At 65.8% G+C, this 14,566-nt stretch overlaps 1 protein-coding gene across 2 annotated transcripts; it reads left to right on the top strand.

Annotated features, from left to right (window-relative positions):
* The first annotated feature begins 3,837 nt into the window (after positions 1-3,837).
* Positions 3,838-14,533, top strand: SREBF1 (sterol regulatory element binding transcription factor 1). Of its 2 annotated transcripts, none has more exons than XM_053991757.1 (19): positions 3,838-4,092; positions 7,418-7,807; positions 7,953-8,122; positions 8,194-8,334; positions 8,412-8,630; positions 8,717-8,831; positions 8,913-9,127; positions 9,587-9,791; positions 10,339-10,523; positions 10,611-10,872; positions 10,976-11,142; positions 11,227-11,395; positions 11,473-11,581; positions 11,654-11,763; positions 11,856-11,988; positions 12,161-12,323; positions 12,562-12,747; positions 12,825-12,936; positions 13,498-14,533. In XM_053991757.1, the coding sequence occupies exons 1-19, from the start codon at positions 3,987-3,989 to the stop codon at positions 13,719-13,721; spliced, it is 3,381 nt and encodes a 1,126-aa protein (XP_053847732.1). In that variant the 5' UTR covers positions 3,838-3,986; the 3' UTR covers positions 13,722-14,533. The 2 variants fall into 2 exon arrangements, with proteins under 2 accessions (XP_053847732.1, XP_053847733.1); XM_053991758.1 differs by lacking the exon at positions 3,838-4,092 and adding an exon at positions 6,349-6,499.
* The last annotated feature ends 33 nt before the right edge of the window (positions 14,534-14,566 follow it).

Genomic DNA, 14,566 nt, shown 5'->3' with positions numbered 1-14,566 from the left:
TCTCGTGCTGCCCTCGGTGCTGTGTTGCCAGTGCTGCTAAATTCGTGTCCCACTAAATTCTGGCACATTTCTGAGGGTGGCATCAGGCAGATGCATGGGTGACAACCTGGGTGCTCGGTGGGATGCCTGCCCACCTGGCAGGGCTTAACTGATAGTCCTTAGTGGGCAACTGTGGGTCACCACCCTGGTGACCTGGAAAGAGATGGGTGATGCTCCCAGCCCATCCAAGGGCCACTTTCCTGACTCATCAGCCAGGAATTTGTTCCAACATCCCCACTATGATGGTGGGTTTGATAGACAGGGAAGGAAGAGCACCAGCTTAGGAACCCCAGAGAAATGGCATTGGCCAAAACCGAACCAGGCTGGCTGAATGGTGCCCTGTGTTCTGCACGTGGAGATTCACCCTGATTGTTTAAATCTGGGTAAGGGGGTGTGGAATAGCTGGAATAGCTACAGGGTTTCCCCTCCCTGTAGCTACATATTAGCATTAAACAGCCCTGCCCCAGCTTGTTTACCCCTGACTGATCATGTGCCTGGCTCAATGTGGGATACATTCAGGGAGGCTCCTGGCCTGGATCTGTTGGGAAAGGTGTGGAGCTGCTACTGCCCTGACAGGGCAGAATCACACAAAAGTCACCGGGTCAGAAATGTCCAGCGCTGTGCAGGAGGGGCTGTGGGAGTGGGGGATGTGGGAGCAGGGGGCTGCTCCTTCCAGGGGCTTCACCACATTGTCCTCTGCAGCCCCACAGTTACACTCGTGAAGGAAAGATCCCCTCTAACCCCAAATTCTGCCTCCAGCAGGGGCCAGAGTGGATGCAAAGGGAAGAGTGTAAGAGCAGCACAAGCACTTGCCTGTCCCACGTGTGCCCCTCCAGCCTCTGGTGATCCAACTCCCCAAACTGAGCAGGGCTTCCCCAGGTTTGTGAACCCTGATGGAGTTCTCTTCTCCCAGCCTGCTCCCACAGCGACCGTGCAAACTCCCACCATGGGCTGGGGGCTTCCACACTTCACTGCCCTCCACCGTGGGCTGCCAAGCACGGCACCGAGCCCCATATGGGCAGAGCCTCGGGCAAGCTGAGTGTCACTGCTTTCTGACACTGGGCAGCAGGTTTGGATGCCAGTGCAAATAGGAAATGACCACAGGTCATTTACCTTTCCCCATTTCACCCGAGGGTAAGTAAACCCGGAGTGGGGGCTGCACTGGAGTGCCACCAAACCTGGCTGTGCCTCCCCGAGCTGTGGTTCAGGAAGGGACAGTTGGCAAAGCCGAGTTACACGCAGTGAAGGAGAGAAGAAGCTTTTGAATCTGTTTGCGACACAAATTAATGATTAACGCCGCGCTCTGCCAGAGCAAAACAAGCCCCGGGGCAGGCAGGATGCCAGAGGCTGGGCATGGAGCATGGCACGCTGCTTCCAGCGCAGGGCTAAGCTGTGCTGGCAGGTGGGAAACAGCCGGGGGCTCGCTCTGGGAGAGCCCAGCTGGCTGAGCGAGGGGCCAGCAGGACGGGGGATGCTCCGTTCTGGAGCTGCCGCGTTCAGGCTCAGCACGCCCGGAGCTGCTGCTGCCGCTCGGGGAGATGCTCCACAGCCCCGCGGAGCCGCACCAGCCTGCCCGGCCGGCTCGGTAGCCCGGTGGCGAGAGCCCAACCATGCCGTGGCCGGTTTGTTTTCTTTCTCATCCTGCGGTTTCCTCCCAGCCTGCGCTCAGGAAAACGTCTCAGCGACTCGGGAGCGACCACGTGGCCCGGCCGCCATCCCCGCAGGACTGACATGATGTAATCGCGGGCCCTGAGCCGTGATGTAGAATCACTCCACTCACGGCCGCCGCGCTCATTGGCTGCGTGGCCCTGGTCCTACGGGCGGGGTTTTCCCTGCTCCGCAACCCAGCGCACCCCCGGGAGCCCCACCCCGCGTGGAATCCACCGGCCCCAAAGCTTCGTCCTTCCCCGGTGCGTGGAGGATGCTGCTGTCCGCTGGGGGAAACCCAGGGGCAGGGACAGCTTCCCGGCGTCCTCGGACCCTCTGGATCGGGATCCGGGGTGGGGCCTGGCAAAATCCAGCTTTGCACACAACTTGTGCAAAAGTTAAGCTGTGTTTATGTGCGTTATTTCCCCCTTCCATGTTTATGTGTGACTTTGCCCTTCTGCGTTTGTGTGGGTTTGTCCCTCTATGTCCCTCAGGGAAGGCTGTGCCCCGGATCTTGCATGGGTTATTAAAGGGCTGTGACCCCCATGCTTGCACAAGGCTGCTCTAAATCCATGGGGACCACAGCACATCCATCTCCCCGGCCCTGGAAACCTGCCCTCTCCTCCCACAGCACAGGGACTGCACCAAGGAAAGGGAAACGCCGTCACCACAGAGCCTGGCTTCTCCGCAGTGACCCCAATAAAAACGGGGGGAAGCACAAGGCTCCCTGCATGCCCCAAGGCAGGTCACGGCTCTCCCGATCATGTGATCGCTGTTCCCCCAGTGATGTTTGCTCTGGGTCAGGGATGTCCGAGCGGCTGATGCTGCCCCAGCTGCTGGCACAGAGCTGAGCCAGGATTCCCTGGGCTCGTCCCCAGCTCGGGCACAGGTCAGTGTCCCCGGATTGAGGAGGCTGGAGAGGGGTGAGGGTGCAGGGGAGGCAAGCAGGGCTGTGCAGCTCCAGCTCTGCAGCTCCAGCTCTGCTGCCCTGCTCTGTGTGGTCCCCTGGGGTGCTCCGTGCCACACAGGGGGGGTCCCTGTATTGCAGAGGGGTGCCAGCTGTGTCACCATGTGGGAGCCAGTGAAGCCAAAGGGAAATTTCTAAGCTGCACCCAGGTTTAATGAATTTCCAGGTAGCCTCAGATTGTGTTTGGTGGCACAGAAGAGGAGAGGGCAAACTTCCAGAGAGCTGATGTTGCAGCACATTTTCTAGTCCTAAATGAATCCCAGCAGCAGGACAGACCATGGAGCTCTGCAGGGCACAGGGCATGGCATTTTCCTGGCACAAGACTCCCACACTGAGACCTACCACGCCTGGGCAGCAGCCACAGCACTGATCCAAATGGCACCAGCATTTTTCCTGGATCCCACAACTGATGGTCCCCAGGAGGGTGCATGGGCTCAGCTGAGGCTCACAGGGCAGCACTGGTGTGTCCCTAACCAGGGGGGTGAGAGCTTCTCTCACCCTGGGCCATGCCATGGGCAGGCAGCACAGGTGGGACGTGCTCTGAGCCCTGGAGCTGGGACAGAGAAGGCCCAGGGCCCTTGAGAGGGTTGGTTCAGTGGCCCAACCTCGCCCTGGCACGTGGCGTCCGCCGTGCAGATGTTTCTGCAGCCACGGCCATCCCCTGCCCACACGGGCTCCCTGACCTGCTCCCTGCATGCCCCGTCTGGAACTGAGGGGGCTCAGTGCCCAGCCCAGGTGTTTAGAGCCCAGCCCAGGGATCTGGTGTCTGTCCTTAGGGTTTGGTGCCTGTCCCCAGGAGTGTGTGCCTGTCCCCAGGAGTGAATGACGTCCCCAGGGCTCAGTGACAACCCCAGGGATCGATGATTTCCCCGAGCTCAGTGTCTGCTCCTAGGGCTCGGTGCCCATCCCTTGGGGTCAGTGACATCCCCAGAGGACGGTGTCCTGCTCAGGGGTCGCAGCCCGCGCTTCCCCCGGCCCAGCTCGTGGTAGACCAGCATCCAGCCCGGTGCCGCGGGGTCCCTGCCCGGTGTCCCCGAGGGTCCCCGCTCGGTGCCGCCGGGGGTCCCGGTGCGGCGGGGCGGCGCGGAGAGGCGGCGCGGGGCGGGACGCGGCGGCGGCTCCGCCTCCATCCAACCCCCCCCCCCCGTCCTCCCCGCCCGGTGGCAGCTCCGGGCACGGTTCGCGGGAGCAACTTGGCGGCTCGTCCCCGTGGTGCCTGTGCCCGGGCCAGCGCGGCCATGGCGGGCGGGCGGCCCCGCCACCCCTAGAGCCGCCCGAGCTGCCGGAGCCACCGGAGCCACCGAGAGCCACGGGAGCCACCGGAGCCGCCGGGATGAGCGCTCTCGCCTTCGACGACGCGGCCCTGGAGGGGCTGGCACCGTCCCTCGGCCTCTCCGGGGCCAGCGACATCGACACGGCCCTTCTCAGCGACATCGACGGTGCGGACCGGCGGGGACGGGGCCCGGCATGGCCGCGGCGTGGGGCATGACCGGGACCGGGCTGGGGGTATAACCGGGGCTCGGTGCACGGCGGGGCTCCGGGCCCGGTGCGGTCCTGGGGCTCGGTGCATGACCGGGACCGGGCTATGGCACGGCCGGGACCGGGCTGGGGGAAAACCAGGCTCGGTGCACGGCCGGGGGCTGGGCACGGTGCGGTACCGGCTCTTGGAGCATGGTCGGGACATGGCTGGGGGGTATGACCGGGGCTTGGGGCACAACCGGGACCGGGCTGGGGGTGTAACCAGGCTCGGTGCAAGGTCAGGACCAAGCTGGAGGCATGATCGGGGCTCGGAGCGTGGCCGGTACCGGGCTGGGGCTATAACCGGGGCTCGGTGAATGGGCGGGCGCGCTCGGTGCATGGCCGTGCCCGGAGGGTCTAGGCTCGGTGCACGGTCAGGGAACTTGGTACCGGCATTTGACCGGGACTGCGGGATCGGTGTATAACCAGGACTCGGTGCATGGCCTGCGGACCGGGCTCGGTGCCGGGCCCGGCGTGGGGAGGGGGGGACACCGAGCTGCTGGAGCGCGGAGTCGGTGCAGAACCGCTCTGGCTCCGTTACCGGGGGCTGGCCCATAGCGGGGGGCTCGGGGTGGGGGAACAGGGGACACCGGGACCCCCGGGCTGGAGGTGCCGCTGCCGGGACAGCCCCGACGATCCCCCCCGTTCCCGGTCACAGCATCGTGTCGCGGGTAGCCCCGCCCCCCGTGACGTCACCGGCGGGGTTACTCTCGGTCGTTCCCTCCAGGACGCCCGGGCTCTCCCAACCCATCCAACCGGCGTGCGGTGAGATGGGGCGGCTCTGCTCCAGCCCCGGGGCTGGCACCCGCCAACACCCACCTCCCCGCCGGTCTGGGCTCCCTGAGATGGCCATGCTCCAAGGGAAGCCGTTCCCGGAGGGAACCCACTTCCCAAAGGGACACATTCCTCGAGGGGACCCACTTCTCACCGTCATAGCACCACGTGTGCCGAGTTCAGTGTTTCCAAGGCTTTAGGAAAAAAATTGGGGATCCCAAAAAATTGAAGATCTCAAAAAATTTGGGATCCCAGCTCTCGGCCAGCCCCGCACCCGCCTTGCCACGTGCTCCAGCAGCTCTGTCGATCCACGCCATCCAGCGCAGCCGGTGGAACACGCGGCAAGGCGGGCACGGGACTTCCAACACCTGCCCCACTGTGTGGTCCGTGGTCTCTCCTCCGAGGTCTGGGGTGGAGATGGCATCCCAGGTCTGCAGGTTGATCCCAGTGGCTGTCGGGGTGGATCAAAGCAGATCCAGGTGCCACCTGCTTTTCTTGGCGAGGTTTTGGCGTGGGCAGGGAAGCAGGAGCTGTGCCAGGGCTGACTGGTGCCGTATGGGATGAGGTTTTCCCGCTGTGGGGTTTTGCCATGCTCCTTTGTATCACAGCCAGCGGGGCCACCTCGTACCCCACAGCTCCCCAAAGAGGGCTTGCCACCGGTCCCCGGTTGGCCACGGCTTGTCCCTCATCCCTGGACCAACCCTAGGGTGATGTGGGATGTGTGCCCACGGATGTGGGTGCCCTGAGCCTGCTGGGATCTGCCAGGACCCACAGACGAGTGGGTCTGCCCCACAGGTTCCCACGGTGGGGGTGGAGGTGGCACTGGTGGGTGCCCCATGTCCTGCTGATGATGTGGGTGGCAGCGGGTGCCACAGGATAGAAACACCTGGAAGGTGCCAGGAGGGTGGGACAGCCGTGCCCACCCCCAGGCTGGGCAGGAGGAAGTGTGAGGGGGGACAGGAGGGAGCACGTCCTCTCTGCAACCCTAGACTTTGCTCTGGACCACGAGGGAGCCTTGGGTGGAGGAGGGGTCTCTTGAGTGGAAGGAGGGGGCTGGGAGCCCCCCGGAAGGACACCCACCTGCACAGGGCAGCATGCCGAGGGCTGGATGTTTTTTTGGGGTGTAACAGTGCTGTGTGCAGACCCCGATCATTGCGGGGTGACTCCTGGGCAATGAGTGCGGGGGGTCACACCGGGCTGGGGGCGGGGGGCGATGGGGCACGGGGGTTAACGGAGTGTGACCCCGAGTAACCGCGGGCGGCTTGCGGCCAGTGCCCGCGAGTAACCCGGTGCCGGGCTCACCTTGGGCGCCGGGGGCTGTCCGGGGGCGGCCGGCGGGCGCGCAGGCGGCGATTGGCGGAGTCGCATCACCCCATCGCCGGCCGCGCTCCAGCCCTGGCGCGGGCAGCGCGGGGAGGGCGCCGGGGAGGAGGCGAGAACATGGCTTTAAAATATCCCGGGGCCTCTTCGCTGCCGGGCACGGGGCTGAGCGGGGGCTGCAACCTCCTCCTGGAGACCCCTCCGCTTCCACCTCCATGGAGTGCACCTTTGAAGGTACCCCCGCCTCGGCAGCCGCCTCCTCCTCCTCCTCCTCCTCCTCCTCCTCTGGCGGGGTCACCGCCGTGGTCCCTCTCGGAGCCTGCAGCCCATGGGGAGGGCGGTGTCCGGGGGCTGTGTGGCTCGGCGGGGACATCCCGGGGGTGTGTGCGTGGGGAGGTGCCCTGGGGGTATCCCGGGGTCTGTGCGTGCAGGGGGGGGTGAGCCTGGGGGTACCGGAGTGTGGGGTATCCTGGAGTCTGTGTGCCCCCGGCGGGGTGCGCCTGGGGGTACCGGGATGGGGACATCCCTGCGTGGTGGGAGCATCCCAGGACACCTCAGTGGAGGACACAGAGACCCCCGATGTGTCTGTGGGGCAGCCCAGGGTGCCCAGGTGCCATTGATGGGACAGACCCCGCTCGGGCTGTTTGAGCCCTGTGCTTGCCCAGCTGCCCTCCTGAGGGCTGTTGTGATCAAACACACCTGGCACTGGCTCTGGCACATCCCGGGATGCCACCCCCCTGTCCCAGTCTGAGCACCCCCTCCCCTTAATACAACGGCTGATTTGAGGATTCCTGGGGTTCCCAGTACAGAATAAATGAATGAATGAGCTGGCACAAGCCCCCCTCAATATCAAAGACACGCTGAGATGTGCCCTGCCACTCCCAGACCAGGCTGAAAAACGCTGACCGCTGTTGGCCAAGCCCTGACACCCCGTTTTGAGTGCAGTGCCTCAGTTGCCCCAATGTCAGCATGGATAGGAGGTTGAGAGGAACAGAGCACAGCAGATTCATGGGCTCTCAGGGAATTTTGCCTCTAGATTATGGGGATCTGCCCCCTAAATGCTACTCTGTGGGGAGGGCAGGACGGGACCAGCCCAGGCCCACCTTGGGAGGTGGGGGCTGCAGCTGACGGCACGGGGGGTGTGTTTTACAGACATGCTGCAGCTGATCAACACGCCGGACAATGACTTCTCGGGGTTGTTCGACTCACCGTTCAGTGCCCCGGACAGCGCCGTGCCCCCGGGGCTTCCCTCCACGCCGGGCACCCTCAACACCTTCCTGGGTCCCAGCAAGCCGCCCCCCGCCGCCCCCTCCGGCAGCGCCTACGCGGGGCCCCCCGGGATGGCCACCTTCACCCCGCCGCCCCCGGCCCCGCTCCTGCCGGGGCCATCCCTGGGTATCAAGGAGGAGCCGTCCGTGGTGCCCAGCAGCCAGCCCCAGCCCCAGCCCGGCGTCATGCTGGCCCCCAGCTTCGTCCCTGCGTCCCCCAGCCCGTTCAATCCCCAGCCCTTGGTGGGCTACCAGAACCAGCACAGCTTCTCTGGTGAGGATTTGGGGGTGCAGCGGGGGATCGGGGCTCCCAGGGTGAAGGTCTTGCTGGAGGGGGGATGTGTCCCTGCAGGGTGGGGCTGTGCGGGGTGGGCTGGTGCCAGGGGCTCTCTTAACGCTGTCCTCTGCTCCATGCCCAGCTGTGCAGCCTGGGAGTGCGGGGCAGACCCTGCCAAGCCCTCTGCCCACCCCACAACCCAGCCAGCCCGTGACACTGCCCGGCCCCGTGCAGAATGTGGCACCCCAGCAGCTCCTGGCCCCCGCCGCCCCCACCACCCAGTCTGTGTCGCCACAGATCCAGCCAGTGCCGGTAAGCCCAGGGCCAGGGGTGGGGGGGTCCCGATGACCCCCACAGCCCCGCTGACCCCCGCTGCCCCTCAGGTTCTCCTGCAGCCCCATTTCATCAAGGCTGACTCCCTGCTGCTGACGGCCGTCAAGACAGACGCCAGCAGCGCCAAGACTTCCACCATCGCCTCCCTGGCCACCAGTGCCAGCGGCTCTGCCACCCCGCTCCAGGTGCCGGTAGGTGCCCCCGCCGGGAGCCACAAGGTGGGGAGATGCTTCAGGACCGCCACTGACCCCACCCTGCACCCCCTCAGGCGCTGGTGAGCGGAGGGACCATCCTGGCCACGGTGCCGCTGGTGGTGGACGCAGAGAAGCTGCCCATCAACCGGCTGGCGCCCAGCGGGAAGCCGGCGCTGGTGCAGAGCCGGGGCGAGAAGCGCACGGCCCACAACGCCATCGAGAAGCGCTACCGCTCCTCCATCAACGACAAGATCGTGGAGCTCAAGGACCTGGTGGTGGGCACCGAGGCCAAGGTGGGAGAAGGGGTTGGTGGGGCAGGGCCCGGCAGTCGGGGGGCTTTGCCTGGAATTCGGGCTGAACCGCCCCTGCCCACTGGCAGCTCAACAAGTCTGCGATCCTGAGGAAGGCTATCGAGTACATCCGCTTCCTGCAGCAGAGCAACCAGAAGCTGAAGCAGGAGAACCTCGCCCTGAAGATGGCCATGCAGAAGAACCGTGAGTGGAAGGGCAGCTCTTGGGGTGGGGGGCTCAGCTCCATGCCCCCAAGCAGCCATCAGCTTACTCTGCTTCCTGCAGAGCCTTTGAAGGACCTGGGCACCCACTGCAGCCGGAGTGCCAAGGCAGAGGCCCCCATGGAGGTGGTGAAGGCGGAGGTGATGGAGATGCTGACACCGCCGCCCTCAGACGTGGGCTCGCCGTCCCACAGCAGCCCACTCTCGCTCAGCGGCGGCAGCAGCAGCAACAGCAGCAGCGACTCGGAGCCCGACAGCCCCCTCTGTGCCCATGGCAAGGTGAGGGAGGGCTGGGGGGGGTCTCCTTGCCCTGAGTGGGGCAGGGTTTCTGCTGCTTCATGTAGGAGGTGCCAAGGGCAAAGTGTACCAGATGGGGACAGAGCTGAGAGCCCTGGTCTTGTTCTCTGAGGCTGCTCCTCACATGATCTGGGGCTGGGCGTGGAGGCAGTTTTGTTCTACCCAAAAATGTGCTCAGTGCCCCATGCCTATACCCTGAAATGCGTGCCCCTGTACTCCAACCTGTGCCTCATCACCATGCCCTGTACCCCCTGCCCTATATCCTATATCCCATTGTCTATATCCCATGCCCGTCCCCCATCACCACACCCTATATTCCATGCCATGTACCCCATGCTCTGGATGCCGTGCCCTATATCCCATGCCCTATATCCCATGCCTGTGCCCACCACCCCATGTCCATGCCCGTGTCCCAGACTCACAGCAGCTCTGCCCGTGCAGGTGAAGCAGGAGCACCCGCCACCCTCGCCCAGCAGCCAGGGAATGCTGGACCGCTCCCGCATGGCCCTCTGCACCTTCGTCTTCCTCTGCCTCTCCTTCAACCCCCTGGCCTCCCTCCTCCGGGGTTCTGGCTCCCCAGCCCCCTTGGGGAGCCAGGACACCGCTGGTCCCGGCAGGAGCATCATGGCTGAGTCTGGCACTTTGGGTAAGTTCTGGTGTGGGGTGGGAGGTCCTGGAATGGAGATTGTTGGGATGGGTGTGGGATGGAGGCTGTCAGGGTGGACATGGGCTAGAGGCTGTTGAGGTGAAGACCATCAAGGGGCAGGATGTTGGGGTGGGTGTATGGTAGGAGCTACCTGGCTCAAGGCTGTTTGGACCAGCATGAGGTGAAGACTGTTGGGATGGGGGGCATCAGAGTGGTGACCATCACAGTGGAGGTGATCATGGTAGACATGGGGTGAAGGCCATCAGGAGGGGAATCCCTGGGTAGGTCTGAGATGGGAGATGATTGGAGTGGACATGGGGCAGAGGCCATCGGGTGGATGCTGCTGGGATGGGCACAGGGTGAAGGCCACCAGTATGGATATCCTGGGGTGTGTGTGAGGCAGAGACCTTTGGGGTGGAATCTGTTGGGGTGGACACGATTGGGTGGAGGCTCTTCAGTGGACATGGGATGAAGGCCACCGGATGGAGACCCTGGGGTGGGCACAGGGCAGCATTGGTGGGGTGTTGCTGACCCCATCCCTGCACAGAGGACCCGTGGGGGTGGACGCAGTGGCTGTGGCCCACACTGGCCTTCTGGGCACTGAACGTGGCGCTGGTGCTGGGTGCGGTGGTGCGGCTCTTCGTCTGCGGGGAGCCCGTCACTCGCCCCCACTCCGAGCCCTCCATCCTCTTCTGGCGGCACCGCCGGCAGGCCGACCTCGACCTCGACCGGGTACGTCCCACCGTGCGCCATGTCCCCTGCCCCACCTGCCCTGTCCCCTCGTCCTGCCCGCACCGACCCCGTCTCTCCGGGCTGCAGGGAGACTTCGCGCAAGGAGCCCAGCACCTGCGGACGGCGCTCGGGGCGCTGGGGCGGCCGCTGCCGGCCTCCCACGGGGACCTGGCCTGCAGCCTGCTCTGGACGCTCCTGCGCCACCTGCTCCAGCGCCTCTGGGTGGGTCGCTGGCTGGCTGCCCGCGCCGGGGGGCTGCGCCCGGACCCCCCGCCCCCTGCCCACGTCCGCCAGAGTGCCCGCGACGCTGCCATGGCTTATCACCGCCTGCACCAGCTCCACCTCGCCGGTACGGCCCCGCGCCATGGGGGCTGAGGGACAGGACCCCTGTGCCCTGCGTGTCCCCACAACCCCCGACCCCATGCCTGAGCCTCCCGTCCCCATTCTTATAGGGAAGCAGGCCGGGGGACATCTGCTAGCCATCAACCTGGCACTGAGCGCTGTCAACCTGGCTGAGTGCGCCGGTGACGCCATCTCCGTGGCAGCGCTGGCCGAGATCTACGTGGCGGCTGCCCTGCGGATCAAGGCCAGCCTGCACCGCTGCTTCCACTTCCTGGCGGTGAGTGTGGGGGCACCGGGGTGTCCCCTGTGTCCCCTGGGACTGGGGTCTCAGATCCTTGCTGACCCCCTGCTCTCCCCGCAGCGCCCCTTCCTCTGCAGCGCCCGGCGCGTGGCCCTGTCCCACGGCGGGGCCGTGCCCCCCGCCATGCAGTGGCTCTGCCACCCCTTGGGCCACCGCTTCTTTGTCGACGGGGACTGGGCGGTCAAGGGTGTCCCCAGGGAAACCAGCTACAGCTCCGCCGGCAACCCAGGTGACCCCAAGCTCCCGAACCCCGCACCTCCCGTTTTGGGGTGTGGTGTACCTGCTGACCCCATCTCTGTGCCCCAGTGGACCCGCTGGCACAGGTGACCCAGCTCTTCCGTGAGCACCTCCTGGAGAAGGCGCTGTGCTGCGTGGCCATGCCTGAGCCCGGCCGTCCCACTGCCCAGGGAGAGGGGTGAGTGCTGGGGTGGGCACCTTCTCCCCCTGCCTGGCGTGGGGCCAGCCCCCTCACAACCCCGTTCCACAGGCGGTTCTCCGATGCCCTCGAGTACCTCCAGCTGCTCAACGGCTGCTCCGATGTCAGTGGCACACCTGGCCCCACACCCTCCATCACCTCCGGCTTGGCGGCTGTCACAGGTGAGGCTGGCATGTCCCCCGTTGGGGTCACTTCACGTGGGGGGGCCATGGGAGTGGGAACACCCTGCTCCTGTGTCCCTCCTACCCCGCAGGCACTGACCCCGTGTCCAAGTGGTGGGCGTCCTTCATTGGCATCGTTATCCACTGGCTGCAGGGAGATGAGGAGGGGGCTGAGCGCCTCTACCCGCTGGTGGAGACCATGCCCCGGGCACTGCAGAGCTCTGAGTGAGTGCTGGGGACATCGGGGACAAGGGTGGCACCTCATTGCCTGCCTCTCATCCCCCTTGGACTGGCACAGCCTCTCTGAACACACTTGGAGCACGGGGTGTGTATTCAGGAGGGGTGCAGCCGTGCACAGCGAGGGCTCTGCAGTGACCATGTCCCCTCCACCTTGCAGGAAGCCCCTTCCCCGTGCTGCCCTGCACTCTTTCCGAGCTGTCCGTGCCTTGCTGAGCAAACAGGATGGGAGCCAGGCCACCCTGGGCCACTGTGAGAAGGCCAGCAGCTGCCTACGGGAGAGCCTGGAGCTGGGCAGCCCCCCCAAGGGCACCATCGACAAGGTGAGCTGGGCTGGGGAGGGACGAGGCGGCCGCAGGCCCCCAGCCCTGGCGGGAGGTGCCCCCGACCCTCGCGGGGGTGCATTGTAGTTGCATTGCATGTGTCAGACTGGGAGTGCAATGCCCCTGCCGTGCAGCCCGGCGGGGGTCCCGCGCAGCAGCGCCTGCCCGCAGCGACCTCCTCGGCACCCCCGTCCGTCTGTCCCGCCCCCTGCTCACCCCGATCCCCTTGTCCCTGCAGGCGGTCCAGCTCCTGCTCTGTGACCTGCTGCTGGTCACCCGCACCAACCTGTGGCAGCAGCAGATGGGGGCGAGCCAGCAGCGCAGCTGCCTCTACCAGGCATCCGCCCTGGAGCTCCGCGGCTTCCAGCAGGACCTCAGCAGCCTGCGGCGCCTGGCACAGACCCTGCGCCCCGCCATGCGCCGGGTGAGCCCCCCAGACTGTTACCTGCTGGGTCCCCTGGTGCCCTGCACCTGCCTGTGCTCACTGTCCCCCCAATCCAGGTGTTCCTGCACGAAGCCACTGCCAGGCTGATGGCCCGGGCCAGCCCCACGCGCACCCACCAGCTGCTGGACCGCAGCCTGCGGAGGAGAGGGGTGCAGGGCAGCAAAACAGGTGGGCACGGGGTGGGACACAGGGTGGGACACCTCACTCCTCACCTGCAGCACCCCAGCAGCCTTGGGTGTGGGATTTGTGGTGGGACAGGGATGGGACACATCGCTGTGCGCCCACAGTACGCCAGCACGTTGGGTGGTGGGACATGGGGTGGGATACCTTTGTCACCACCTTGGAGGATGGGAAATAGGGTGGGGCACCCTGCTCCACACCTACAGCAGTCCTCACAAGTGTTGGGTGGTGGGACACAGAGTGGGAAACCCCATGCATCACCCACAGCACCCCACCAACCTTGGATGATGGGATTTGGGGTGAGACATAGGGTGGGGCACCCCTTTCCCACCTGCAGCACTCCAGCACCACAGATGGTGGGTCATCGGGTGGGACACCCCACCTGCAGCACCCCAAGAGCTGGGACACACGAGCTCCCAGCCCCTCCCTCGGTGGTGGCACCAGCTCCAGGGTGGGCAAATAACCCCATCCCCGTGCTGATCCCCCTGGGATTTATTCAGTGACTTCCACGGGCGCCCTCGGTGCTGACCTTGGCTCTGTCCCCTGCAGCTGGCGAGCCAGAAAGCCACGCCACCCCCCGGGAACACGCCGAGGCGCTGCTGCTGGCCTGCTGCTACCTCCCGCCCAGCTTCCTGGCGGGCCCGGGCCAGCGCGTGGGGATGCTGGCCGAGGCCGCCCGCACGCTGGACAAGCTGGGCGACCGCCGGACGCTGCACGACTGCCAGCAGATGATCATCAAGCTGGGCAGCGGCACCACCGTCACGTCGGGATAGGTGGGGAAGGGGCCGCCGGCCCCCTGCCACCCCCGCGGGTGCGGAATGTGGGGTGGCAGGAGGCCGTGCCTCAGTTTCCCCGCAGGGTGATGTTAGGCGGCGGTTTTGGGGGTGAAGGGGTGGGTGGGGAGGGGTCGGGTGATGCCTGACGGGTGCGGGGTGGAGGTCCCAGCGTGGGGCAGCCACACGTGGGGTACCCTGGGGGGGGGGTCCCCCCGCCACGGCCGTGCCCGTGTCCCCAGCCCGCGTGGGGCACGGGGCGTGGGGCCCTCTAGTGACACTGTGGCAGTATTGCAGGGCACCGGCAGGGGCGGCAGCGACCCCCGGTGCCACCCGACCCCCCCCCAGTGCCACCCGCATCCGCCCCGGTGTCACCTCCGTGCACACGGTGGGGGCCCCTCCTGGGGTCTCTGCGCGGCCCCCCGTGGGTCCCACCGCTGCAGGACCCCCTTGGGTTTGGGGCTTGCTTCTGGAGGTGCGGCCCCATGGCAGCGGGGAGGTGCCCCCTGCCCAGCCATGCCCATGGTAGGCAAGAGGGGACCCCCACCCTGTCCTCTCCTCCCCAGCACTGATCCCGATCCCCCCCCCATTAAGAGCTGCCACCACCCCGGAGCACGGACAGGCTTTGGGAGAAGGGATGGCAGGGTGGCACGGGGCTCCTGGGGGGCTGGTGGGTGCCCCTGTGTCCTTGCTTCACCCCCTCTTGTACATAGACCCCTCCCCTCGCCTCCCCCCACTCCCCTTTTCCCTTTTTAAACGGTATTTTCATAGTCGGAGAGTTTTGTACAGACAATTAAAGCTGATTATTTATACTGGTGTGTGCTGGATTGGAGGGGGACTGACAC

This window comes from Vidua macroura, chromosome 16 (assembly GCF_024509145.1).
Source record: "Vidua macroura isolate BioBank_ID:100142 chromosome 16, ASM2450914v1, whole genome shotgun sequence".
Classification (NCBI taxonomy): domain Eukaryota; kingdom Metazoa; phylum Chordata; class Aves; order Passeriformes; family Viduidae; genus Vidua; species Vidua macroura.
The sequence above is the reverse complement of the archived record's forward strand: the minus strand, read 5'-3'. Positions and strand labels throughout refer to the sequence as shown.

Excerpts from the sequence above, each read along its gene's own strand:
- SREBF1 (XM_053991757.1), top strand. The coding sequence starts at position 3,987 with ATGAGCGCTCTCGCCTTCGACGACGCGGCCCTGGAGGGGCTGGCACCG. Across the intron at positions 8,832-8,912 it reads GATGGCCATGCAGAAGAACC|AGCCTTTGAAGGACCTGGGC; the intron begins GTGAGTGGAAGG and ends TGCTTCCTGCAG. Across the intron at positions 11,143-11,226 it reads GCTGCTTCCACTTCCTGGCG|CGCCCCTTCCTCTGCAGCGC; the intron begins GTGAGTGTGGGG and ends CTCTCCCCGCAG.